The sequence below is a fragment of the Nesoenas mayeri genome, assembly GCF_963082525.1.
Source record: "Nesoenas mayeri genome assembly, chromosome: 9".
In the NCBI taxonomy this organism is placed as follows: Eukaryota; Metazoa; Chordata; class Aves; order Columbiformes; family Columbidae; genus Nesoenas; species Nesoenas mayeri.
In genome coordinates this window covers 5851349-5878181 of record NC_137557.1, presented here as the reverse complement: position 1 = coordinate 5878181, position 26833 = coordinate 5851349, and the positions used below count along the sequence as shown (strand labels likewise).

Below are 26833 nucleotides of genomic sequence, written 5' to 3'. Positions count from 1 at the left end.
GGCAGCGGTCGGTGTGGGGCTGCCGCCGGGTTTTTGGGGTGGGAGGAGGGTTTGGGGCGGTAGGAGGGCATGGAGACGCACCCTGCGCTGAGGCCGCCTTCCCAGCTGAGCGCGTCAGCGCCCTTCCCGAGCACCAGGCTCGTCACACCCTTCATTTACTACTGTTATTGCAATTATTTAGCATTTATTTACCGATTATCTCATTAGATATATTTATTTGTAAAAAAAGTCAAGATAAAAAATTTCTGACCAATTTATGACACCCCTCCACGCTTCCCGCACCCCGCTCCGTGGGTCCGCACCCCGCTCCGTGGGTCCGCACCCCCCCGCGCCGCGTCCGCGCCCCACGGCCACGTGCGAGCCGCCACTACGCAAGACGCGGGGCGGACCGCGGCGCCGTGACGTAGCGTGGCGCGCCATGACGCAAGGAGGCGGAAGTGGCGGCAGTGGCGGCGGTTGCCGAGGTAACCAACGCCGGGCGGCCTGCGGGTGCAGCGGCCATGGGCGAGCTGGGGGCGGACGATGGGGCCGGGAATACGTACAGCCTGCGGCCCGGCCTGCAGCGCCGGTGAGGGACCTGGGGGCGCCGGGGACGGAGGGGGGATGCTCTTGGGGCTTTGGGTCTGAGGGGGTGTGGGAGCTGCGGTGGGGAGGGCGTCCCTGGGCATGGGGGGCTCGCATGAGGCTGTGGGGGCTGAGTGGGGGGGTTGGGAATGAGGGGGCCCCCGGGGTCTGGTGTCTGGGAAGGGCACTGGATCAACTTTGACATGAGATGTGGTGGGGGGAGCAGAGGTGGGGATACCGCTGAAGGGGCAACGTTGAATGGGGCTGGTTTCACACCTCTGCTTGTGGGTGTCTGGCTTTTGGCAGGGCTGGGTAAGTATCGCTGTGTCAGCTGGGCTTTGTTTCCCCGTGGTTTTCATTTGTCATTATTCTTTATTATGTGAAAGTTACATTTTCCCACGCGAGGTTATGTATGTTTTTACACATCATGTTAACTTTCTTGGCCTTCTTTTGCTGTTTTGGTTTTTCTTTTATTTTTTTTTTCCCCCGATAGATTTAAATCATCCACAGTAAAAGAATGCATCCACGCAATACTGAAGGAGAAGCTGGCCAACGTACAGTACGTCCCCGAAGAAATGCCTCAGCTTACAAAGTCTTTGTCAGAGATAATAAAAGACAGACTGAAAGGTAAGGAGGCTTGTTGGGGAAGTCGTCTCTTTTCTTACTGTGTCCTCTCCCTTTGACAAAATCCCTCTTTCCTCCTTTATTCTTGAAATCTATTTCTTCGCTGTTGACTGACTCGAGTTGATGGTTATGAAACATTCTGGCCTATATACATATGTCCTTGCCTGTGGAACTAGAAACCTAATTCAAGCAGACAAGAATTGTTTTTGTAGACCGGCTGGTCTGGAATATCAGCCTTGGAGGGCTGCATGGCAGGGAAAGAAGCTGCATTAGAGGGAAGAAAGAAGAAATGCTTCATTGCTTCTTGCCTCAGTGTAGCAGAAAAAAACTGCTGCCAGTTAAATCAGAGTTGGGTCAGAGTGGAATAGCAGGGAGATCAGAACAAGACCCAGTGGGAGCAGCAAAAGGGGAGAGAGTTAGGGGCACAGTCAGCCAAGGAGGGGTGTGACTACAGCCTTACAGCACTGGAAAAAGGTCGCGGTGGTGCTGTGCAGGATGCCTTCCAACTTTTCTGAGTTCGAGAACTAAATTTCAGGCTCCAGCAGGCGTTTCCTGCATTCAGTGCTGGAACAAGTACATAGATACGTGTTGGCACTGTCACTTTTTTTGCCTTCTCCCTGAGGACAGGCTGGTGCTCCATCTGCTGGGTTGGCCTGACACGGTGACACAGACATACCGTCACTCTCAGCAGGAACTGTGGGTTTATTCTTCTCCCAGAATTATGCATCTGCTTTAAGACAAGCAGCAGCTGTAGTCCCAGCACGTGTTGATGCCGAGCTAATACACACAGGGCTTGGCTTCAATAATCTGTAAACACACTCGCAGTAGCCTGAAGCGAGACTGGCCCGGTGTGGCCATTGTATCAGCTGCTATCTCTGACAGATCCTGACATGGTGAATGTTACCAGCCCCAGCATCTTGAGCTTAATCCTCCAGTGGAAATAGTGCACCAGAGCCTTCCTAGGACACTGTTTTGTTGAAGACAAGCATTAGGATCTATATTTCATTTTAAACATGCTTGTTCTGATTTGGCTCCTGGAATACTGCCATGGCCTGATTGGATTTGGCCTGTGCCCTGAAGGTATTTCTTTACTGCTGTAAAACAATTGCGTATCTTTGCAGACACATAACATAGACCCGCATATGCTTTTATGTGGTGTTTTATCCCAGTTCTGAAGCAAAGGAAACACCTGTGTGACAGAAGAATCTCTTCAATACTTTCGCATCGGAACATTCTAAAAATAAGCCAATTTTTTTCAAGGAGGGTTTTGTCCACCAGCGGCCTTATTTACATTCTTTCCATGTGTTTAGTTCTTGAAAGCTGTCCAAGTAGAATGCTGACATATAGTGCGGCTGCTTAGGGGTGTCTACTGCCTTAGATGCATCTTTTGACAGATGCCAAATACCCTGTTCACTTTTAACTCAAATAAGACCATTGTTCTCTATACCTGGGAAAATGAAGCCACATGGCATTTTGTTCACTTTGCCAATCGCATGGACTTGTACAGGACACTTGCTTTGTACACAGAAATCTTTTGCTTCCTGGGTCCTGGTTTGGGCTCAAGCTGTTCTTCTCACTATTATTTTTTTCTCTCTCCAGAGGAAGGATTTGACAGGTACAAAATGGTGGTTCAGGTTGTGATTGGAGAGCAGAGAGGAGAAGGAGTGAAGTAAGTTTTGCATCTTCTAATTGTATTTCTGTCATTTTTGTTGGGTATGCATGTATTTTTTTCCCTTGGACGCTTCTTCCAACTTTCCTAGGTACAAAGATCTCTCTGCAGATGATAAAGTGTGTAAAGCACTTTCTCTTTAATTAACAAGTGAGGGCTTGGATTGTGGCTGACTGAATTACCCAGTGATAATTGTGTGTATGGTCATTCGTAGCAAGCTGAAATGCTGAAAAGCATTTGTGAGGAGTGTTGCAGAAAGGCATTTCATGTTGTATCCATGATGAATACCAGCACACATCCAGTCCATTCTCAAGGTCCTGCTGGAGCACAGGAACCATAGTAACTCACTTCTGTCTAAAGCCAAATTTCCATAAATACTTCATTTGCATTTAATCCACCAGGTAGGCAGTTTTCAGAAGTTTAGATTTCTATAATCCTCATGCAATACTGTCATGGGAATCGAGCCTAGACTGTGGGTGCTGAGCACTTGCAGTCCAGCTCCAGATGCCTGCAATCAGACAAAAGAATTCCTTTTGGCTGCAATAGTGGGCTGTAGTTTTCCATTACAAGTGAGCAGGGAGAAGACAGAAGAGAACAGCCCACAGGGTTTATGTTCTTTATCTGCTGGGCTTATCTTTATTATTGTGCCTGGTACTCCAGCAGAAGATCAGTGCAGCAGAGCTGTAATCAGATCTGGTGCCTCAGTGTTCTGGAGGTCAGGGAGGAATATCCGTACCTGCTGCTCCGGCTTTTGTCAGGAATGTCTGTCTGCAGGCACGCTGCTCCAGAAGCACCGTACCAGGGTGAGCGGTTTAATTAGGTGGTCTGATTTGAAATGTGAAGCCTAGCAACACAGGCTGACAGCACCAATTGGAGAAATACTCTGTTTTGAAATAGGCAGGAGGAAAGACTGAAGTGTGACCACTAACATGCTTAAAGCAATATACAGAATAGCCAGGGTATTCCAGAGGCAGAGTGGAATACTGGACTGAAAAAAAGGATCAGAATAACCCTGAGGGGTTAAAGTAATAGAAAAAAAGGATTAAATTCAACAATCTTGTAACAATAAGCCATACATATAGGCACTAGGAACAACACACTGTGCCACAAACGGGGATTCTGCCAGCTGAGACTGACTGGGGCGGCAGGGGATGGACATTTGCAGAGCAAAGGGAGTGTCAGTGACATTAGACAAGGCAGCAGCAAGGTCTTGTCTGTAATATCCTATTATGGTCCGGTTGCTTGTCTTCAAGGTAAGGCTTGGACTGAAGCAGGTGTAGAAAAAGGCCAGCAGGCTGGTCAGGGAACAGAGAGTATAGATAAGAAAGGACTAGAAGAGCTCAGCTCATGGTCTAGGAACACAACGTTTGCCAAGGAATACAATAGCTCCCTATAAATAAGTTGGGAATATGTACCACGAGGGTGCAGGAGGTGAAGGACAAGAACAAATAAGCTAAATTAACCACTGGTACGCATAGGCCAGAAGTCAAAGATTCTTAAGCACCACAGCAATGAGGTTTCAAGCCCTACTGCCCAGTGGAGGTGGGAGGGCTGACAGCTGATGAGTTTGAAGATGGCACTTGATCCGCATACAAAGGGCATGTGGTGCAATTGAGCAGTGGGGATCTAAGCTCAGGATTCATGAAAATGCTTCCCATTTCCTTTATCTTTAAAGGAAGTCTAGTTTGCTTTTCAAGGAAAGTATCTGCCATCACTTCCATCCTTGCACATGAACTCTGTGGGTAATGGCTCCACTCTGTCTCCTTTGTCTAGTATGGCTGCGCGATGTTTCTGGGATGCTGACACTGACAGCTACGCTCACGATGTGTTCATGAATGTAAGCATTGGCTGTTTTACCATGAGAAAGTATAAAGCTACTTGCTTTTGTGTGAGAGGCCAAGTGACCTTAAATAATGGAGCAGGAAAAAAACAACCACTAGAAGGAAGGAACCAAGAGTCCACTGAAACAGTATGATTTATGTCCTCATTCACAAAACATACTTAGATTTAATATCTACCATAGTAAAACTTATTTCCCAAGTAGGTCATACAGTACTGTACAAAAGTCATTACAGTCACAACATTTTACAGGTGGGGAGAGGAAGCACAAGAGATAAAGTCTTATATGCTTTGCTGAACTTCTGTTATGGAGTATAGCTGGAATCCAGGACTGAGCAAAAGTCAAGGTTTTATTTCATTATTAGCTTGTTTTTGTATTAAACTGACACCTAAACATCTGTGGGTGGTTGGATGGAGTAAATTGAGGCACTTCTAGTATTTGGACACACTGGCCTGGGTTACACCACAACTGAGGTGAATAAGAAACTAACTAAAAGATAGAAAATCACAATCTATTACAATATAAGGTTGTGCTCTGGTCTAAATGTTTCCTTAGGTTAGCCTTTTCATTTAGGCTAGCAAAAAGCTCGACTTTACTAACAAACACTGAGCCTTTCTCTGTTCTCCCCAGGACAGCCTGTTTTGTGTGGTAGCTGCATTTGGCTGCTTCTACTATTGAAGATGGTAAATATTGCACAGAAGGACAGAGGTGGAGGAGAACGCTTTCGGGTGTTTTTTTGTTAAAGTGCACAAAAACATCATGTTCTTCCTTTAGTACCTAACAAAATAACAGCTCTACAAAGCACATCCTACACCTGTCCTGCACACTACAACATTCCTTCTTTCTTGTGGATATTGACAGAGCTTTAAGCACGATAGTATTATGTCCTTTATTTAAATCACCCTTTGTTTTTATATAGTGTGTTGGTTTTGTCCTAAAAAAGTGTTTTGCCAATTGCCATTGTTTCTAAGGCAAACCCAACTTTTGTCTTGAAAGGGTTCTGTTGCTTCTATTTTTGTTAATTTTCAGAAATTAATGAGATATTTATAAGAAATGTAACACAATAAATTTATGTATTTAATATTTCCTCTCCTGTGGGTTGACTCTTGCTATTTCCACAGCTTGTCCTCTTCCTCCGCTCTACAAGATGCAGTAGCCTTGAGTGCTTGTCTGTGCTTCTCAGATGATCGTTTTCTGAGGATTCTTTGTAAATTAACCCATAAAGCCAACCTCATATTCTGGTTATCTAGATTTGTTCCTATAACTCTCATAAGATTTGGGCTGTGAATCCCAGCGCAGTGTCACATGAGATGATATTACCTGATAGGAAGACAAGGTATTTAGGGCATTAGATCAGGCCAGCAGCCTGCTCACCCCACTGACTGCCAAAACTCCTCCCTGCTCTAACTCCTCATTGGTTTGGTGTGGTTTGGCACCCATGGATGCTTTGAGTAATCGCTGCTCATTGCCCTCTTCAGCAGATACTGCAGTGCTTTCCCAGTCTTTGTCTTTCTGTAATTGTTTTGGGATACAAGAGTGGATGTTTGGAGCCCAAATCTGTTAGGACTCTAGCCTCAGAAAGGAGCAGCAGAAAAGGCTGCTGTAGATCAGAAAAGGAGTACTAAAGTCTGACACCTCCCCAAAAGTTAGAGGACTGGATTGGTTCCTGAGAGACTGAGTGCCACCCAAGTGCATCTCAGGTGTCCATCGGAAGGTGGGATGAGTTGCTGTCTGGTGATGCCTCTTGTCTCTGTGCTGACCAAGGCACAAACGCAGCTGAACAATTCCAGTGGTATGAATGGCTTTGAAGTGCTGAAGTTTGGTGAGGTGAATCCTGAATCCTCACCGACTGTTTGAGCAGAACTTGCTCTGTCCATGCAGCTCCTCCAAAGCAGGGAAGTACCAAATTATGACGCATCTTCTAGAATCACTCATTCGGCTACAATCCTGGAGGCAACACTCTCCTGCTTCTCTATTTGTTTGAAAGCGGCTTCCTCTCCTTTTCCTCAGATGGGGAATAGAGGGTGACTTACCCGATTGCCTTGTCCCTGCCTGTGGCTGTCACTTGTTAATGGAGCTGCGGAGGGGAGGCGATGGTGCTGTTTGGTTTGTGTGTGAACCTGGGGGTGCAAGTTTTGGGCAACAGTAAACCCTCCACATAAAGACACTTGCCAGAAGATCATATACACCCACAGACTAATTTCGAGGCTTTTATTTAAAAGTCGTGGTGATTAAATCACGATTTTTCACCTTGTGCTCACTCTGGAGTCTTTCGTTGTACGGAGCAGGTTCGAGCCTGTGATTGTTCAGCTCCAGCCGCCCTTGGCCATGACCTGGGTAACAGGTGCTGAAGCAATAGGACAACACCAGCTGTGCAATGCGAAGGGCTGAGGCAAAGCTGCCGTGGCGCGGAGCAGCTCTGGGGGTGCTTGGCTCCCCGCTTCCATAGTGCCCGCAGTTTACATTTGACACGTGAAGGGCCGCAGGGCAGGGCTGTGGCCGCAGCAGCAAACTCCTGCCGGGCCCCGGGGCACTATCGACCCCAGGAGACCGGCCCCGGGCAGGGCGGGAGCCGGAACGAAGGTTCCGGGCTCGGTTTCCCGGGGCGCGGCCGGTCCCTTCCTGCCGCCCCGGCCCGACACGCAGCGGCTCCGCCCGCCGCCCCGTTGGCGTTGGCGGGAGCGGGGCGGGGCCGGCGCCGGGAGCGGCTCCGGCGGCAGCGGCGGTGCGGGCGGCTGGCGGCGCTGGTAGGGGGGAACGGGGGGGGCGTTGGGGGCTGTGGCGGGTCCTGGGGTGGCTGCGGGGGCTGACACTGCTGTAGGAAACGATTACCTTGCCGATAGAATAGGCCTAGGCGGGATCTCTCAGCAAAGCTTAATTTATGAAAGACTTTGCAAGACCGGGTGTTCTACCTGAAGGCAGGCGCACGGAATAGGGCAAAAAGCCCCTGCTTATATCCCCCCCAAATCCCGGCCGCAAATTCCCTCCCCTGCTCCCTACTGGTTGGTACTTAAGGGTTTACAGACTAACCGACCCTACCTCAGTTTACCTGTCTCATTCATCTAATTCTAACAACCCTCTTCCCCTTATCAGTGTATTTAAAATATGGATTCCTGGCTCTTTGGCTAAACTTCCCCCTAGATGGACTTTTAAAATACAAATATCAGTATGTATTTGTATTCCAGGATTAGCTCAAAGAGAGTTTGTTTTACGTTAAGGATTCATAGTCTGATGTCTCTCAGTCTTTCCCCCCCACGCTGGGGTCAGGCACCGGGTCCCCAGTTTTGTAAAAATGACATTTGTTTGTTAAACGTTCCTTACAACTGGGGGGACGTGGGAGCTGTCCCTGGGGTGCAGGCACAGGGCGCTCTCTGGGCGCAGGGGGGTGCCCAGAGGCAGGTGTGGGGGCTTGGTTGGAGGCATATGAGGGAACCTGCCCCTGTCCAGGGGTGCAGTCAGGGGTCCCTCCCAGGGCTGCTGTCACAGCGGGGTGGCCACGGCACAGGGGAGCTCGGGGAGGTGCTGGCTGCTGGGGACATGGGGTGCTTGGCTTTGGGAAGGGGGCAGTGTCTGCTGGGGAGGGGTATGGTAAGCTGCTTCCCTGTGGCAGGGGCTTGGGGACAGGCTGTGGCTCAGGCACGGTGCTGAGGGATGGCAGGACTGGCTGCGGTGGGAGCAGGCTGAGAGATGCAGCAGATGGTTTGGGAAACTTATGGAGGACACCCCCAAGGCTTGGAGCATGGGGGCTTTGGGAGCATCCCTGACCAAGGGCAGGGAGGAGCAGAACAACGAGGTGGCCCTGACTGCAGAGAAGGAAGGTGTGACCCAGCTGCTGCGCAAGCACACGTTCTCTCTAACCTGCTTTTTGTGTCCACCAAAGTACTGGCCACACTGATTAACCGTTTTGTAATTAGAGTCTGCAGGAATTCCAAGAGTTGTGATGCTCCTTGGCAGCCCTCGCTCACTGTGGAGGGAGGTGCAGGACACTGCAGGTGGCCTTCCCTCCTCTGTCCCCACCCTGTGCCATTGCAGCACCAAGTCCCCCAGCCTGCGGGGACGGGTCTGGCGTGGTCAGAAGCAGGTACTGGTGGGTTTCCATCTGTAGGTCTCCTGGGTCTGAGGACAGCCATGGTATTAGCTTTTGAAAAACAAATAACAAATGCCAGTGCTTTATTTCGTGAAGGAATTTGCTGTATATACAGAATTATTAAAACTCATGACTTGGAAGTTTCTTGGTCCAAGATCTGGATTGTAATTCTCTTGAAATGAATGTAGAATGAGCCACAAACAATAGATGTTGGAGCAAGGATTTGGCATTGATGTGTGAACTTACTAAAGGAGGTTGCCTCCCGAATTCTCAAAAGGCTGTGGTTAAGCCCTAGAAATGAAAACGCAACTGAACACAAAAGTCAGGACAGAATGACCACCCATCCTTGTACTTTATTGTCCGTGGACAGGCTCCTAATCAGCCTTAATGTTCTGCATAAACCCTTCTCGTGCAGCTTCACTAACCGCAGCAGCAGAGACTTTGTTGCATGCCAGGACACTCGGTGCCTCGGGGTTGTGGTGCACACAGAAGGGCCCTGAATTCATGGAGAAGATCTTGCCAACAGCTTCTCTTTTTTTGTGTGCGTGGATTTCATAGCAGCGCTGCTCAGGTGATCACGCTGCGCTGTTTTCTGTTGTGGTGGCCTTAGGGAGAATTATCTTGAGCCATTTGGGACTTTGTTGGTGAAAAGCAGCATCTTTTCATCAATTGCAGGATGTGGGTACCAGATCTTCTGCATGCTTAGGCTCTGCTTGAGCAAATGTTAGGGGATGCAAGGCTTGGGTTTTTTTTTTAGCCAGCATAGCAAAGATCTGGATGCTGTTGGACCAGGTTGTGGCACTGGCTGAACTGGATTCTCTTTTTATAGGTCCATGTGGCTATTAATATGCTGCAGGATGACTCCTTTTGCTCAACCAGAGGAGCTGAAGCAGCCTGCGTGTTAAGTATAGACAGGATTCTGCCTGCCAGCTCCTCCAGGAACCTTTATAAGGGGCTTGAGGGCTTAGACCATCTAGATAGAGCAGCTGCTGACTATAGGGAGAGCAGCCATGCTGGGGAGAGTCGCAGGCTGGGTCGCAGCCGTTAGCACTCAGCTTTTAAGCAGATGCTTTCAGTCTGGAGATTGGAGTGAATTTGGGCATTGCAAGCCTGGGCTGGGAATGAAGTTGCCTTGGAGATTGGGCAAGATTCTTAAGTGTGGATTGAAGAGAGATCCTGATCTCTCCCAGTTATTATGTGCAGGTTAATCCTCATCTGGTAAACAGGCTTTAATCAGTTTCTCAAGGAGTCTGTGATGAGTCTTCTGTCATTAACCTTTTCTAAGTCTCTGTGACTACAACAGATCTCTACAGTGATACACACCAGTAAGGTCAATCATAAACTGGGGGCTGGAGGTGGGAGAGAACAGGGGGAAAAAGATCTTCTCCCCATGACTGAGGAATGCAGGGTGGTTTGGGTACTTTACAGCCTGGCAGGGGAATGATCTGAACAAGGGGTAATGGGTTCAAACTGGAACACAAGAGGTTCCACTTAAATTTGAGAAGAAACTTCTTCTCAGTAAGGGTATCAGAACACTGGACCAGGCTGCCCAGGGGGGTTGTGGAGTCTCCTACTCTGGAGACATTCAAACCCACCTGGACACCTTCCTGTGTAACCTCATCTAAGTGTTCCTGCTCCATGGGGGGATTGGACTGGATGAGCTTTCCAGGTCCCTTCCAATCCCTAGAATTCTATGATTCTGTGAAGTGACAGGACTTCTTCCTTTTCCCTGAGGCTCTCGCTTACATGCAATCCATGTGTCAAGGCATTTCCTCTCTGCAGACAGCTGGCAGAGTGCAAAGTTTAGTAGTATTTGCCTGCAGATGAGTCAGCAGAAGAGAAATATCTTGCTCTCGTAAAGTGGACTGATGTTGTAGGCAGAGCAGCACATGACAGTCACATCTGACTGTGCCAACACCTCCCAAGTTCAGAGGGATGACAGGGCAGCCTGCGAGCCGTGGGTGTCTGAGGGGCCCCGCTGGTCCATCTTGTGCTGACTCGGAGCCCTGCTGGGAAATGCAGCAGCTTTGGGCTGAAGCGTTAAGTGAGTTGTTGCAGTGAGCTCTTGTTTTGCACAGGCTTCAAGTTTAAGTAGCAGGATTTATTTTGCCTCTGCAAGTGAAAAGCAGGAGAAGTGGCAGAAGAAATCCTGCAGCTGCATGTAGATTTGCAGATAATATTCTTCAAGAAATTCCTCGGGACATCAAAACACAAAGAATGCAGGTGGGCCAGGTCCTCACACCATCAGGGTGCTTATGGTGCAGAAGTATCTCATCTGGTTCTCCAGTGTAGTGTGAGGCAGTCAGTTCTCTGGCACCCTCAAGGATAAATAAAAAATCAGTACTATCCAGTGAGATAAGGCTTTGGTGAAGCAAGAAGATTTGCTGCACTTATTCTGACCTTCTCCTTCTGGAAAAGGTGTTAACTTCAGTGTTGTGGTTAAAATCCGGCTCAGAGGATGGTGTAGTTCACGCACGATAAGGGAGAAGTTTTAAATTCCTTCCCTGCCTATGTGTCTTTTTCCTTTGTGGTAATCCATGCTTGTCCTTTTTCCCTTCCAGAAGTGGCTGTGTTTCGGTGGGAAATGACTTGAGCTTTGCAAGTATTACTCTCAGCAAAGTGCTGGGTGATTTCTGAAGGCTGTTATTGCAACAGTTTAAAGAAAACTCCTGTTCAGCTGCTTCCCCTCCTTCATTCAGTATCTGCATTTGGGGACTGAGGAGTGATTCCCTGACTGGGAGAGCAGCTCTCCTGTCTGGCAGTTGGCTGCTTCTCGCAGAGCCCGTACAACACTCTCTCTCGAGGTGAGCTCGCTGGCAGGTGATGCACAGCGCTTCTTCCATGCAGGATGTGCGCTAAAGAAAGAAGTTTCAGAAGCAAAACCCCCTAGTGTTTTGTCAAGTGGCACCGGGACTCTGATTTGCGCGTGGCTTTGCCAAATGGGTCTCTTCTAACTTTGCTTCTTGCGAGTGGTTTCTCATACTCAGCACGGACTCAGTAATTGCCTTAGACAAAACAGAATAATGTTAGTATTTTACAGTAGGGCTTACTCTTCTGGTTATGCCTGGTTGTTATCTTGGAGTTTTTCAGAATGAACATTGAGAGCTATCTTCTCTTTCCCTTTCCCCATCTGCTGCAAATGTAATTAATTTTGGAACAGTCATTGTTTTATGCATTTGGGGAAGCAAAGCTGTGTGCTCATGTGTTAAGCTCAGCTACAGATGCTGGATCCCATTGTCAGTAAGTAATTGTTTGGGATGCTATTTTAGTCATTTGGGTCAAAATGAAGCATTCTAAGATTAGTAGCTTTATCACAATAAGGTGTGGTTTGTTTTTAAAAACCTTCCCAGTTTTTGATGAAGGCAAGTTTGGTGCTGGGAGGGCTTCCCAGAAGCACGCTGGCTGCAGGATAGAGGTTTTAAAGCTCTGAAGAGTAGTAAAATTATTGTTTAATTTCTGCATTAATTTGAGTAATTAGCAGCGCTGCATCACTCATGAGGTGTCCAGCTCACCAGACACTGAGGAGGTTCCTTCAGCAATACCTATCCTGTAAGGTCAGAGCAGGTAGAGCATATTTACACCATCCTCCAAGCAGGTTTCGCCCTTAGTACGTCAGGTGGAGCTGCTGCTGCTTATCTAATACAGAGCAAATCTATTTGCTTAAGCTGTTGTTTGCCATCATTTGACTATGTATACCCTGAGAAGTGTAAAAGTGAGTTAGGGTGGAGAAAGGCAGATAGTGGGGTTGGAAGAAGCTGTTGAAGATTTCTCTGGGGCTCGGACAGTGCTGCTGTACATCAGCATAAAGCACAGGTTTTTGGCTGCCCCGAGCTCTGCACCCAGCAGCAAGATGCTGCCGATAACTCAGCAGAGAGCGTACTCGTGTGCGGAGAAGTCTGGTTGCTCCAATGGGCCAAGCTAACATGGCAAGAGCTTCCCCAGTTTGTGTGTGGAGGGAGCTGCGTCTGTGCTTCAGCACCAGTGTCTCTGCCAGTGGGTTTTAATGTTCTGCTGGGCACTGGGTCAGAATAACTGCGTTCAGCACATTAACAGAACTTTTAATTCTCTCCGAAGTGAAGGCAAGCAAGTGGTCAGAGACCAACAGGTAACTTGAAGCACAGCGAAATTATTTTGACCAAATAACAAGAAAATCTGCTGCTGCTTCCCGCACTGTTTCTGTGAAAACTGGGGTTATGTGATCAGAGGTCTGCTGCTTTTTATCAACTGAATGGTTTCTGCTAGGACCGTGGTGGTGAAGTAAATAGCTGACACAGAGTGCTTACGAGATGGCACCTTGCAAAACCTGATAATTCCTTGTCATGCCATGTGTTTTCCCAGATGCACTCTGGAAGCTGCTGCACTTACAGCACAGATCTTGCCTGAAAGTTAAATGCATGTTTAGCTGTTTGAATACTAGAAGCTCAGGGCTGCAAACTCTTTTTGCCTGAGATTGCTTTTGCCCTCTCCCATATGTTTGTCTCTTGTTAGGAAATAGTAAATTAATTACTGGAGGGGGGAAAACTCAGCAAACTTGACTCGCAGGCATTATGGAGTGAGTGCTGGATGACTCATGTGGTTCTGAAATGTCCTTGTGGCTGCTTTTCACTGTCACTTTTGTCTCCCCCCCCAATATTTTTTTGGCTACCCACGCACCTGAGCTTCTTTTTTTCTTGTTCTTAGTGCGTTGTTCTAGGTCTAGCAGAGCAGTTTGGGGTACCCATATGCGTGTAGCCCAAAACCAGTTCAGCTGTGTTTAGCCCTGATGCTGTTCATAAGGGATCATCTTGTTGATACAAGGTGGGGAGAGCGGTACATTCGTGTGTCATTAAACTGTGTTTGACTCCTTACTTCGGAACATTCCTCAACTTGGAGTCCTTTTTGTTTCAGTGAGTCCAATCACTAAATGTGCTTCTTAACAGCTCTTTTTCACAAAGCCCACGCTTCTTGGTTGCCCAACAGCAGAGCTTCACCCAGCAGCCTTTACTGGGGACGGTCCAGCTCATCCTGGGTCGGAACTCTTGCCAGGACGCCCTGCCGAGGAAGGGGTGGTGTTCAGAGGGACATCTCTTTCTCTACCTCATGCCCCACCTAACACATTCCAGCACACCCACTGTATGTGGGTGGGGAGAAGTTTTAAATCCCACACGTTTTTTCTGATGAGGGTGCTGAGGCAGGCATGTAAGCAGCATTCCTGGGCAGAGGGGTCACGCCGCTCTCGGGAGCAGCAGGTCAGGAGTGCCATTTGCTGCGCTGGAGAGCTGCACCCTTCAAGTGAGCGAGAGAGAATGGTGCTCTTTAGTTATAAACTTTGCAAATCTAGCACCCGTTTCTAACTCCTGCAGCAGCTGAGAAGGGAATGTTTGCTGCCATGCCTTTCTATGAACCCCTGGATTTGCTTCAGCTGTGTGAAGTGCTGGGCCTCCTGATGCTCCAGGGCTCTTATGGAGAGATACAATGACTCCACCTCAAAAGCGCAGATCGCTTATTTCCAGATAGCTGTCACGATTTCTGTCCCAAATGGGTCGTCTTATCTATTCATCACAGCAGCAGTTCAGCTGAAGCACCACTATTTACAGCCTGGTAGGTAAAGTGCCAGAACTAAGTGTGCCCAAACGTGGTGTCAGCAGCTGCTTCTCCATCGGCTGAGTCACCACTGCAGCGGGGACAGGGGACAGGAGGGGAGCGTGGTGGCCGCTATCCCAAGGTGAGCTGTCCCCACCAGGGAGCTGCAGCTTGGTCTTACACAAACAGCAAAGCAAACCGCTGCTAGGTATTTAAGTTATAGCCATGAGTTGCATCTCTTCCCTCATCCTTATCCTTCTGCTTAAACCTGCTCCTTCCTCTTTCAGGATTGTACAGGGATGCTGCACACCCACCAGTTCTCTTGTGGTGGGGGTGGGCACAGAAGGGTAGAAGAGTGTTTGCATTCATCAAAATGAGAGCTGGGGGAGGACTGAATGCAAACTAGGCATGCCTTAATCCTTAGGTTGCTTTTCAGGTACTAAAATAGCATAATTAGCCTTTTAGTAGCTATCTATAACTTGCCTCGCAACTCTGGTTTGAGTATCTCTCCAGCCAGCTGACTGCTGCACGCTTCTCTCTGCACAACAGCTTCGAGTCGCATTAAATGATTCAGTATTCCCACCAGGCACTGTTTGTCAAGCCTTGGCAGCTGATGCCAAATACAACTGGCTAAGCCCCTTGTTAGGTGGCTGTGTCTTTGCGCTGACCTTCTGTATGCTGTGACTGCTGTTGGCTGATTCTGCTTTGCAAGAGCTGAGAAATACCTCCTTTCTTTTTTCCCCACCCTGCCTCCTTCATTTTGTTCCAGTTCTTAGTGGACGTGCTTGGCAAGATGGAGCCACCGACCTCGTCCAGGCTGAATTCCCGAAAGAGAAGAAAAGATGGATCTGGCCCCAATGGGGCGGCAGAGCTGGATGGAATCCCTCCAAAAATGTCCCGGCGCTCATTTGTAAGTAAGCAGAGATAGGAGCTTTAGGTGCCTGTGAGATTAGGACTTTGAGCCGTAACAGCAGAAAGATAAATATGATGTTTTTTGTGTGGACACAGAAAACAAGGGGGGCGGGGATAACCAAGTGGCAGCAGCTGTCCTCCTTGCAAAGCCAGTTTAAAATCTTCCTTTGTTCATACTAATAACATACTTGCAACATGCGCTTAAATTAGGTCTGAGGCAAGCATCGCTAAGCTGCTTTTGTGGAGTGTCTGACTTGTTTGTAGTAACTTAAGCTGAACCCAAACAGGCATGCGGGTAGACATCCATTGAGAAATAAGCATTCATTTTGCACAGGTGGGTTTCCAACAGGAGTGGGAAATAACCAGACAAGTGTGTAACAACTCATGCACCTCGTGGAAAGCAGTTCTGTGCAAGTCAGGGGAGTCTGAAGTCTGTAAGCACCCATAGAACAGACTGTTTGATTCACCCATAGAACAATCTATTGAATCCATGCTCTGAAATGCTGGGAAGACGACTGTTTGATTCTCTTGGTATGGCAGGAGACTGCGTTTATGCTGCTGGTACTTTGGGAGCGTTCAAATAAATAAACAAAAAGACAAAAGGATTTCTCCTTCTAGATCAACCTTGGGATGGCTTTGACTTGTGCGGTCTCTTCAAAGGGACTTTGTGATGGCGCTGGTGTAAAGGGCTGACTTTAAGTACTGCTTGCCACGGTTGCAACGATGGGCTTTTTGCAGCTCTTCTCTACCCTCTTCCTGGAGCTGTCCCACATATCGTGTGCTTTAGTTGCTTTTCCCTTATCTCTGTCAGAAGCCAGCTACCATCCCTGCCACGTTGCACTGGGGTCATAGTCCTTGGCAAAATACAGTGACGTGCTGCAGCTTTCCTCTTTGATAACAACGTTTTGCTCTTCAGAAGAACATGAGTCCTGTCCCAGGGCATTTGACAGATGGTAACAAAGGGCAGCACCAGCAGTGAGAATTGGGGAGGCAGGAACTGGGGATGGAAGCTTGAGCTGTTGTGTGACTTATTCCAGAGAGGCTGAATGTCTTTCACTATCACACCCTGTCACTCTTAGAGACCCCACACGTTTCACTAAGGAGAGAGAATCACTTGCTCTTCAAATTGGCATCTGTCCTGCGTTAGAAATAAAGCATCTATTTATGAACAGCACAAGAAAAGTAATATCTAGACTTTTTCTAAACTTCGTGGCTGTTTTTTAGCCACGGGGCTAATGCAGACCTCTTGATGAAAAATTTCCTTTTTCTTCCTTTTGTGAAAGATTTGTTTATTAATAGCACGAGTAATAGTGTTGCCTGTGACATTCCCTGGAAGCCTTTAGCGTTCCCAACTAACCAGCTGGCCAGCAGCGTTCCCCTAAAGCGGTGGGGCTCAGCAGCAGATGGTAGTAACAAACCTGCTGACACATAAACCTGTTGTACTGTGCACATCAGGTTGAGTCCTGACCCTCACAGGTGCTGCAGCGGAAGGGCAGAATTCTGGCAGGAGCTTTCAGGGACATTTTTCTGCAATCCTCTGATCATTTTTTTGCTTTTATTCCCATCTTCCTATCAGGTATGTGCCAACCAGAGCACAAGGAGTCTGATTTTCTTCACAAGCTACAGATAGAATGGCAGTGATGAAATGAGAGACCTGCTGGCCGTCCCTAACAGTAGGGATCGTGGTAAAGGAGGTGCTGTGTGAATCGTGGGGACTACAGCCTCAGTCAGTTAAGGAGGATTTTCAGCAGTATCAGTTTGCTTGAATGTATTGGCCAGTGGTTGCTTTCCCGTGCACTTCACTCTGAGCACTCTAGTAACAAATGGTATTAGCACTAATAGCCGTGGTGTATCTGGTCGCAGTGGTGCTGGGCACCATGGCAGGATGCTGCAATGGGCCAGGAACTCAGAGAGGAAACTGCTGATTAGCTTTTTGCAGCTTAAAGGTTTTATTGCAAGCTTGTTTCCTAGTGTTCTGGCTCAGAAAAGAGACATCCATTGCTGCCTCATGCTTTCTAGCTAAAAGGAAATCCATAGAATCATAGAATGGTTTGTGTTGAAAGGGACCTTGAAGATGGTCTGATGGAGCTGTTTGTTCTGTTATGGGAACGCCAGATGTTTTGCTTCCATTCAGATGAGACCAGAAACAATACCTGGATTTCAGCTGCTGGTTAAACGTACTGCTGTGGTCAAGCTAGCAGATTAGAGGGCGTTTTCTGTAGCAGTTGGAAATATTCTGCCACAAATCAAGGTCGGTTTCTCACTACATATGACTCAGAAATGTGTGATGATACACACATTCTCTGGAAATTTGTGCTGTTGTTGGTGTCACTCTTCTGCTGGTTCATATATGCAAATTGAGGAGCTGTTACAGTTTGCACATCACAGCAAAGTGATGGTCTTGTCCAGGTGAACATAGCTGGAGTCGTGACAGTGACGTTTGATGAAGCTCGGCTTGTGCTGCTGTGAAATGGTGTTTATCACAAGTCTGGTTTTACCAGCTGCAGAGCTGAGCCTCCAGTTTTCCTTGGGTCTAGTATGACTACCACCTCCTTAACCTGACTTCTCTTTCTCTCCCTCTCTAAACTCAAGCTCATCACCCTGCAGGGCTTTTTTGAGGTTTGACACTAATTAGTCTTTGAGTACATGTGTTTGAATCGTGCAAAGACACAGTGAGTCATGCAGTGACTAGGATGCTGCGGTCACTGTGCTGCCCCTACGTAGCGCCCTCACCTTTGCCTTCTCACATCCAAAATTCTCTGGCTGTTTAGGGACTGAGGGAACCGGCTCCATTTTCAGATGAAGTGGAAATCGATTACAGCAAGCCGTACGTCAGAGTAACATATGAAGAAGCGATGAGAGGGACCCCTTGTAAGTAAAAACCAGACTGGAAAGGTTGTATAAATGTTGGGTTGGGAAGGGACGGGTATGATTTTGATATCTCTGAGACCAAACCACCCTTGTGTGTCAGACCAGGTTTGCAAACAGTGACTTAGTTAATGCTTTGATGATTAGATAACTGTTCCCATGTGAAGTTAGGCCTGCCAGTACAACTGAAATCGGAGCCTATGTGTGTAAGGATCTGTACCTTCACCAGTAAGACTATTTGAAGCAAATAGATATTTGTGTTTTGGCTCTTCCAGTGCTGCTGACCATTATAGAGTAGTATCAGAGTTGAACATTTTTCTGTACTACTTTGTCTGAGGCAGCTTAAAGTTAAGCACTTTAAAAGTAATCTCCTCTGAAACTTCAAAAGAGCAAGTAAAACCAACATACATCTCTGTCCATAGTGTCCCATTCTAGCCTGGATTTGAATTAAAGTCAGTATCATTAAACACAGTAAGCCAGCCTCACGACAAGAACATGTCCTTTTATTCTCTAAACAAGGCTGAGAGAAACACTGTTCCGTTTGCAAGTCCAAAGGAGAGGCAGAGGCAGGACTGACTCCTGAAGGGATGGCTGCCCTCTTGTGCCAGAGTGTGCAAATGGTGCTGTTTTACTTGGCCTCTCTGTTGTGGAAACCAAGACAATAAAAATGCTGACTTCTACCTACCTGCCTGCTGCTGAGACATGAGCCAACTCAGATCGAGACCTGGTTGTGATTTCCCGCAGGATGTTCTAGATATCAGTGCTTTTTACAGTCTGCTTTAGTTTCCCAGCCGAAAGTCTCCAGAGCTTGCACAAAGGTCTGTGATTTGAAGCGTTGGCTCTCCTGCCTGCTGAGGCTGAAATACACTGTGTGTGTCCTTGTTGCTGTTTGTGCCTGTGCTCAGGAACTGTAGCTGCTGCAGGTGTGGAGGAAAAAGGAAGGATGTCCCAGCCAATTTCTGGAATGTGATTGCTGTTTACTACAAGGCCTGCCAGGACCAGCCCTCTTCTGGCACACAGATAGCTTTTGCAATCTCAGCTGTCCAGATCCTTGGCGCTCCAGAGCCTCCTGGCATCTTCAGATTGAGGTGGATTTGCTGAAAAGTGGTTAAAAGAGACTGTCCTCAAACCATCTTCTCTGCTTGGCTTGAATTTAACAACCCTACCTTTGCATCAATACTTCCCCTTGTTGCCTCCAAGCTCTGGTCTCTAGGTATCTTCAGGGCCCTCCCAAGACCCATGGGGTTTCAATTCTCCTATTTGGTCTTCTCTGCTCCTTCCTCACTGCAGCTCTGGTGTGTCTCTTTTGCCTGAATTGGGCCAGAGAGCAGCAGGCTCTTGTTGGATAATGAGGATGTGTGGCTTTCTGTTACCAACAGCAAGAGAGCTGGAGTCCTCTGTGATCCCAGGAGTCAAGGAGCCTCAAGCTATTATGTGACAGTGTTAGACTATGGCACTTCACCTCTGTGCTGACCTCAACGAGAAGAGCTTCATTTTCTCCTGACATAGGTGGCCCAAGCAAAACTTTGTTCCTCTTTATTTATCTCTGGATTTAGCTGATAGTGCCAGCAGTTGAGCAGAATTTCTTTCAGTAGTCCAGCTGGGGTTTTGGATACACTCACACACTTTATGGGCCTGGGGGGGCCAATGATGCTGGTGGGAAATCAGGACGGTCTGGTCCCTCAGCCAGACTGGTGGCTGTGGCAGCGGGCTGCAGAGGAGGATGCTGAAAAGGTCTTGAGATGCCATCCTGGCTGTCAGGGAAATTTGGCACTTATGAAACATTTTGGCCGGTTCCTCTCTGGTAGCTCACTGCTGTGCAAAAAGTTAATGCTGCATTTGGATTTCCATAGAAGGGAGACATTCAGGGTTTGCTTTCCACTTGGTCTCCCTTCACCTCATTTCGATGGATATGTGGTAGGTTCTGAGCCTGTCTTCGTACATGGTTATATTTAATTTCTGTGCTCAGCAGCATTTGTTTCCATGTGGGAAGGCAGAGAGCCGGCTGCTACTCTTCACAAATCTTTCCTGGCTGCAGATCTGCATTCTGCCGGTTTTCTGCAACGCCCTCATGAATTTCAGAAGGTCCCCAAATGCGGGCATGAGCAGCAGCTGTTTCTCCAGGAAGGCATCTTCACAAATGTCTCTCTGTCTCTTTGGCACAGTGGACCGCCCTGTCAGAGTTTATGCTGATGGAATATTTGACTTGTTTCACTCTGGACATGCCCGGGCCTTGATGCAAGCAAAGAACCTCTTCCCAAACACATACCTCATTGTTGGAGGTAAGAAATGACCCTGTTGACTTTGGCTGTCATAGGAGTACAGTTCACCTCCGTCTGTGGTTGTGCATACAGATGGCATAGCGGGGTTTTTGTATTTATGGCTTCAGCCAAGCCTCCTTCAAGAATATAACAGCGGAAAAAGAAACCCTTTTTTTCTGGCCAGGCAGTGCCCCTATGCTCACACCGTCACCCACCTTAGACACGTCAGGCTGTGCATGTTGTCTGTCCAGAGGTGACCTCTGGTCAGGCTGCATAATGATGTTAAAGTATCAGAGCTGAGAATACCTTTAACTAGTTTTCTCAGCTACCATTAGCTTCTTGAAGCAAAATGAAACTGATCCTGCAACAGGGCGATTGTAACGTCTTTGTGGGGTTTGTTTCCTTATCACAGTTTCACTCGCTGCCGAGGGGATTTTTGTAGTGGTGCTTCTGCATTTTTTGTGCGTGTCGGGAAGGGAGGGAGGAGAACTGAAACAGTTGTTCCAGCCTACAAAATGCTCTGAGCTTAGAAGTCTTGCACGCAGAAAGACATCCCCATGTACAGAAATGTTGTACATTGAACAGGAAAATAACTTCAGGTCAAACCGTTAATGTGTTATTGTAGCAGTGTGTGTAGCCACACTCTCTGCCTCTGGCAGACTGCTGAGGAGGTGGAGGGCGATGAACTGCTCCCCTTGCACCAGGACATGAGACAAGAGGCCACAGCCCAAGTGAACATAAGCTCCAAGCTGGAAGCAATCTAACCCGCTCTTTATCATCTGTTTTGTAAATAAGTCCAATACCAGTGAGACTGGTAATGGCTTGTTTACTTTTGAGTCTGATAACCAGATAAAACTCCTTCCTTCTCAATGTCTTACATTGCAGATTATGAACAGTTGTTCATTTACTTTCCCATAGAACATCAAAATTAAGCTAACTTGATTTGCTGTGAACTCACCCGTTGTTCTAATACAACATTCTAAGAACTAGATTGTGGTATGGCAGTTTATGAAATAAGGAGCATAGGGCATGTTGGGTTGTTTGTTGTTTTGTTTTGTTTTTTCATGGGCTTCACTTTCCAAGCCTGAGACATTCATAGGTTAATAAGCAGGTTTCTGCCCAATAGAGCCCCAGGTTCCATTTCGTACAGGAGAATTATCTTCTGTTTTCTTGGTCAGCATTGTAGGCTCTAGAGACTTTGAGAGCTTGGAGTGTAGGTCCCCAGCTTGGGCAGAAATCCCCCAAACAGCCTGTCTAGAATTGTTCAGGGGGTTATTGTCGTGCACCACACTCTGGTGCTTTGTGGCTGGAAGAGCTGGGTTTGAAAGTGCCGGCACCAGCCTCCAACAGCAGCTGAATCCGCCTGGCTTAGCAGGGGAGTGTTCAAGCCCTTTTGCTATAAAGTGTTGGGGTAAGAAGCTCATGCTCACTCTTCTCTGTGCCTCTTTCTTCAGTCTGCAGTGATGAGCTAACCCATAACTTCAAGGGCTTCACAGTAATGAATGAAAACGAGCGGTATGACGCTGTGCAGCACTGTCGCTATGTGGATGAAGTGGTGAGAAATGCGCCGTGGACGCTCACCCCCGAGTTCCTGGCAGAGCACAGGGTAATTTGTGACACCTGATCCCTTCTGAATTTTGATTAGCTTCTGCCTGTGCTTGCTATTTACAGCAAGAATTCATCCATGGGGGTGACCTCTGCTTAAGCAACCCGTTTCTGTTGAAACTCCTTAAATATAGAATGAGCTGGGTTATGGGAATCGAGTGGGTTTCTTGGGAAACCAGAAGCATTTGCTGAGCTGGCAGGTACTGTTAAAGTAAGGTAAAGATTGTGACATGGTGAAAAAACCCAAGAGGGTTCTCACTGCTCCCTGGGAAGTTAATGCCGGCTACAGATTGGTGTGAAACACGCAATAGGGAGAAGTTAACATGGGCTGGAGGGGATTTCTGAGGGCATCTGGTTCAACTCCCTGCTCACAGCGGGAGCAGCTTTAGATCTATTAATACATCAGCTTCCCTGGAGCAGGAGACCAGGCAAGCTGTCTTGAGAGTCTTTTGTCGTCTGGTAAGGTAAAGTGAAAGGAGTCTCTGACATCTGTTGAACTGCTTTGGGAAGTGAAGGAGTCTCTGGGAAGTTTGCTTAGTTTCCCCTTGTTGCCATTAACAAGCCATTTCTCTGTGAAAAACTTTAAACAGCTGTGTCCTTAGTCCCAGCCTTTCCTCTCTGACATGTGCTTACAACATTGAAATGCAATTGCCAGTGAGAACTTGGGGCTGCTCCGTGTTGCTTTTCAACAAAGTGTGTCTTGCTGTTCTCTGTCATTCCCCTGTGTGGAGGTGTTGAGCAAGAAGTTACATCCTTTGACAAAGCAGGAGACCTGCATGTTCAAGATAAAATGTTGACTCACGCTGCATTCTTAATTTTCAGATTGACTTTGTTGCACACGACGACATCCCTTATTCTTCGGCTGGCAGCGATGATGTTTATAAGCATATAAAAGAAGCAGGTGGGTCTGGGTCACGTTCTCCAGGGCTTCTTGTCAAAGATGTGCTGTAGTTTCTCCTGTATGGCAGGATTATATCTGGAGAAGTGGCAGTTGCCCTCTTGGGAGCAAGCCCAGGAGGCTCTGAGGGCAGGGAGAAGCTCAGCTTTGGACCCTGCTTCATAAGACTGGGACTGTTCCATGTCCCAGGCAAGGCGTTGCCCAGCATAAATTCCTACTTCCAGACTAGTTATTGTGATTGAATTAACAGCCACCTTTTGAAAAAATACGGCGGTTTGGCTCACAAATTGAAAATCTCGTGAATTCAGCAGAGCGGCTCCTTTAGGTATTTGCTGTAAAACTCAATGAGGATGCAGTTTACTTAAATCTATCCAAACCCAGCCGTCAGAGTTTGTTGTATTTCCAGCCACTAAATTGTAAAACCCCTTGTCCTGTCCTTGTCACCACACAGTAATATGTGCGGTGGGTTATAGTCAATAGTCTTTAAACCAGCTATAGGGAAGAGCTTTTCATTAGAAGACACGGTATTTTGACGTGGTTTGTTCTTACTTAAGCCTTCCTCATAGTCCCAGAAAGGAGGACCATGATACTTTTACATTCAAGGACAAAGATGTGGTGGTGTGAGGACAGTTAGAAAATGAGCTCTTGGCAGGAAAGGTTGTTTTCTAATAGAGGTGGCAGCAGCTTTTTGACACGTGTCTTGCTACAGCTGTCCTGGGTCCTCTTCCCCAACTGTAGGCATGTTTGCACCAACTCAGAGGACTGAGGGGATCTCAACGTCAGATATCATCACCCGGATCGTGCGGGACTACGATGTTTATGCCAGACGGAACCTGCAGCGGGGTTACACAGCTAAAGAGCTCAACGTCAGCTTCATAAACGTGAGTTGAAGTGTGTCTCATCACGAGCTGCATGAAGCAGAATCTTAAAGAGTGTGGAGCTGTAGAATCTTGTCTAGTGGTAGCACAGTCCTGCCATATGCCAGTAAAAGGCCAATCTGCAGAGCTGAACTGTTGCACCAAAACAGTGTCCTTGGAGCAGAAATTACACTGGTTCTGTCCCTGGGACCCACCCAGAGGAACCTGGATTCTGCTAATACTGCTCCATTGTCACAAATGTCTTGGTGACATTTTACCTGTTGACAGAACTGGAGATGATGGCGAAATGTTTGTTTTCTTGAACTGAATGAAGTGTGGGTTGTTCTTGGCAGCAGCTGCTGTGTCTCATCTCTTTCCTCTTCCATCAGCCACCTTCCTAAGGTAGAGTTATTTGTTAGGATAAGATCTGATCCTGTTCTCGCTGTACTGTTCCCTTCCTGGAGCTGCAGGAGCAGCAGTGCTTGAGTAGGAAAGAAGGGTGTGCACAGATCCTGTGCTGAACAGCTCTAACCCACAAGCAGAATACATGGCAGGAGGCATTTTTGATGTTGGAAGTAAAGTAGTAAACTTTTTGTTTTAATCACTCAGATACTATGCCTGTTTTTTAAAATACAATTAAATACAAAAACGAAACAGGAGAGATAATGTCTGCTTGGCCTCTCTTTGGCATTCAACTCTGTTTAAAAACACCCAGCAAAAAGACTTGTGCTTTTGTGATATGCAAAGAGACCTACAGCAGGTCATTCAAATCTAATCTTTATACTGTATAAATATTTCCCTCTTCCATACACTGCTGTGAGATAGTGCTTATCTCTGGGTTTAGTCTCGCTTCATGTGCTGTGCTTGTGCCTGCCACAAAACATCTCGCAGCCCCACTGGGTGTCTGTCATTTAGTCTAGAGAAGAAGTGTCACTGAAGTGAAGGAGAGGTGTCACCAAATTAATGGAGACGCTGGGGCTTAAGCAGCAGTTCAGTGCAGTGACACAGAGCAGAGGTGGTCGTCACTCAGATCTGCTGAGCTGTATTCTGACCCACCACTTTCTGTGCAGGAGAAGAAATATCACCTCCAGGAACGTGTGGATAAGGTGAAAAAGAGGGTGAAGGATGTAGAGGAGAAGTCAAAGGAATTTGTCCAAAAAGTGGAGGAGAAGAGTATCGATCTCATTCAGAAGTGGGAAGAGAAGTCCCGGGAGTTCATCGGCAATTTCCTGGAGATGTTTGGCCCAGAAGGCGCGTTGGTAAGGAGCTGCTCTGGGGAAAGGGGGCTTTGGAGAGCTCGGCACTTGTAGGGCTTCTGGAGCCCATGCTCTGCAGAGAAAAGGTTTATGGTTTGTTGCAGTGCTCTAATGTGCTGCCAATCTCTAGACGAGCTGTCCCAGGCTCAGGTAGCCCTCAGCCTTGCTGGCTGGATGAAGCCAGTTACAGCTGTAGCATGAAAAGTCCCCAAGTCCCACAAGCTGGCCTGTAAACTCCAGCTTGTGTCCTGCAGGCCACCAAGCAGCCGGGAGATTGACAGTCACTGTGTCACCAGACTGGGATGAGTCTGAAGCTCCTTGGTTTTGCCAGGCTCTCCTGTGCTGCTGGGAAAATATCACAGGCACTTCACATTAGAGGTGCCTGAAAATGAGTGATGATTCCACTGTACACAGTTCCCAAAGGCTACAGTGATGCTTGGGTTTTTTCTGCTCTTACGTTGCATGAAGCTTTGAAGGGACGCATCGAGTGCTGCACAAGCTGTAAGGAGTGTCTGTTTCCATCGCTGTTTGAGCCATGCTAACTGTTTTCCTGCTTCCATCACTAGAAACACATGCTGAAGGAGGGCAAGGGCCGGATGCTGCAGGCCATCAGCCCGAAGCAGAGCCCCAGCAGTAGCCCCACTCACGACCGCTCACCATCTCCCTCCTTCCGCTGGCCATTTTCCACCAAGACTCCTCCTTCTTCACCGGCCAACCGCTCCAGGAACGAGTCTGCAGTCACTTACGACATCAGTGAGGATGAAGAGGATTAAGCTACCAGCTGGGATTTGCTGCGAGCCGCTAGTCGCCAAATCCTAAGTCTGGACCCACTGGGGAACTCTAAATGAGCAAGAGAGCCATAGGAACAGGGCTGATGGTGAGCACAGGGCCTTGGAGGCACCCGTTGCTCTTAGCAAGGGCTGCTGCCTGGAAGCACATTCAAACCTCCTCTCCCTTCCCCTCTCCAAATCCCTTTTTTTTTTGTTTACATTCTAATGGTTTCCAGGGGGAAGATGGTTTTTCTATTTTAAGAAAATACTCTTTTAAAGCGCAAAGAATAGCACTCAAGTGTCACTTTTGTTTTGGTTTCTTTTCCCCTGTTAAACCTCCAGGCAAGAGGGAGAGTGGGAAGATCCATCTGTCCCTTCTTTCCTTCACCTCCTCCGTCTTATTCCTCCCCAACCCCAGGCAGTATCCATGCTGCTGCCAAACAGAAGGCCCCTTGGTTCCTCAACCAGCGTGACCTCAAGAGCACGCAAGGAGCAGTGGTGTAGAGAGGCTTCTAGGAAACAGAGACATCTCTGCTGCGCTGGAGACAATAGGAATCTGTCCAGCAGACGCTGTAGTGCTTGTGCACCTCTTAGCTGAGCTTCCCAGCATGTCGCAGTGAGGATGTCCTGGGATGCAGGAGTTGCACCCTGGAAGTAGTCACAGCACCATGGAGTCACGCACCCTGTAAGCGTGTGGCATTCACAGCCCCAAATTGTATGGGGGCTGCAGGGGAAAGGCCTTTCCAAGCTAAGACTGCTAAATCTTGAGTAAAAATTCGGGCCTCAGTTGCTGTTGGAGAGAAGAGGATGAATCTTTGCTTCAGGGCACTTGCTGTCTATGCGTTTCCATGGGTGCATGAGAGCCCAGTTAGGAAATTATTGTCTGTACTCCTTTGTGAAGTTCCTTGTCCCCGTCTCTGGTGTGTAATAGGTTTTAATGTCTGTCCAAACAGCCCGTCAACACTGTGCTCTGTGCATGTTTGTCTGTGTTTCAGTTGCTGTGCTCTGAGGGCTGGAGCAGTCCTTCACACTGGTGCCATGAAGTCGCTGCTGTAAGGAC

General features: G+C 47.7%; 2 protein-coding genes across 4 annotated transcripts; both read left to right on the top strand.

The window, feature by feature from the left end:
* The first annotated feature begins 452 nt into the window (after positions 1-452).
* DYNLT2B (dynein light chain Tctex-type 2B) lies at positions 453-5697 on the top strand. The gene is made up of 5 exons (XM_080349742.1): positions 453-568; positions 1058-1191; positions 2788-2857; positions 4631-4694; positions 5328-5697. The coding sequence occupies exons 1-5, from the start codon at positions 501-503 to the stop codon at positions 5373-5375; spliced, it is 384 nt and encodes a 127-aa protein (XP_080205868.1). The 5' UTR covers positions 453-500; the 3' UTR covers positions 5376-5697.
* Positions 5698-7391: 1694 nt separating this feature from the next.
* PCYT1A (phosphate cytidylyltransferase 1A, choline) lies at positions 7392-26415 on the top strand (the record flags this gene model as incomplete). Of its 3 annotated transcripts, none has more annotated exons than XM_080349740.1 (9): positions 7392-7444; positions 15116-15256; positions 18030-18129; positions 20292-20408; positions 21842-21993; positions 22815-22893; positions 23629-23771; positions 24818-25006; positions 25570-26415. In XM_080349740.1, the coding sequence occupies 8 exons, from the start codon at positions 15140-15142 to the stop codon at positions 25774-25776; spliced, it is 1104 nt and encodes a 367-aa protein (XP_080205866.1). In that variant the 3' UTR covers positions 25777-26415. The 3 variants fall into 3 exon arrangements, with proteins under 3 accessions (XP_080205866.1, XP_080205867.1, XP_080205865.1); XM_080349741.1 differs by lacking the exon at positions 7392-7444 and adding an exon at positions 11469-11588; XM_080349739.1 differs by lacking the exons at positions 7392-7444; positions 15116-15256; positions 18030-18129 and having other exon boundaries at positions 20069-20408.
* Between the last annotated feature and the right edge of the window lie 418 nt (positions 26416-26833).

Bases quoted from the DNA above. Each gene is read 5' to 3' on its own strand.
- DYNLT2B (XM_080349742.1), top strand. From the start codon at position 501: ATGGGCGAGCTGGGGGCGGACGATGGGGCCGGGAATACGTACAGCCTG. The intron at 569-1,057 runs GTGAGGGACCTG...TTCCCCCGATAG, and splicing joins CGGCCCGGCCTGCAGCGCCG to ATTTAAATCATCCACAGTAA. The intron at 2,858-4,630 runs GTAAGTTTTGCA...TCCTTTGTCTAG, and splicing joins CAGAGAGGAGAAGGAGTGAA to TATGGCTGCGCGATGTTTCT.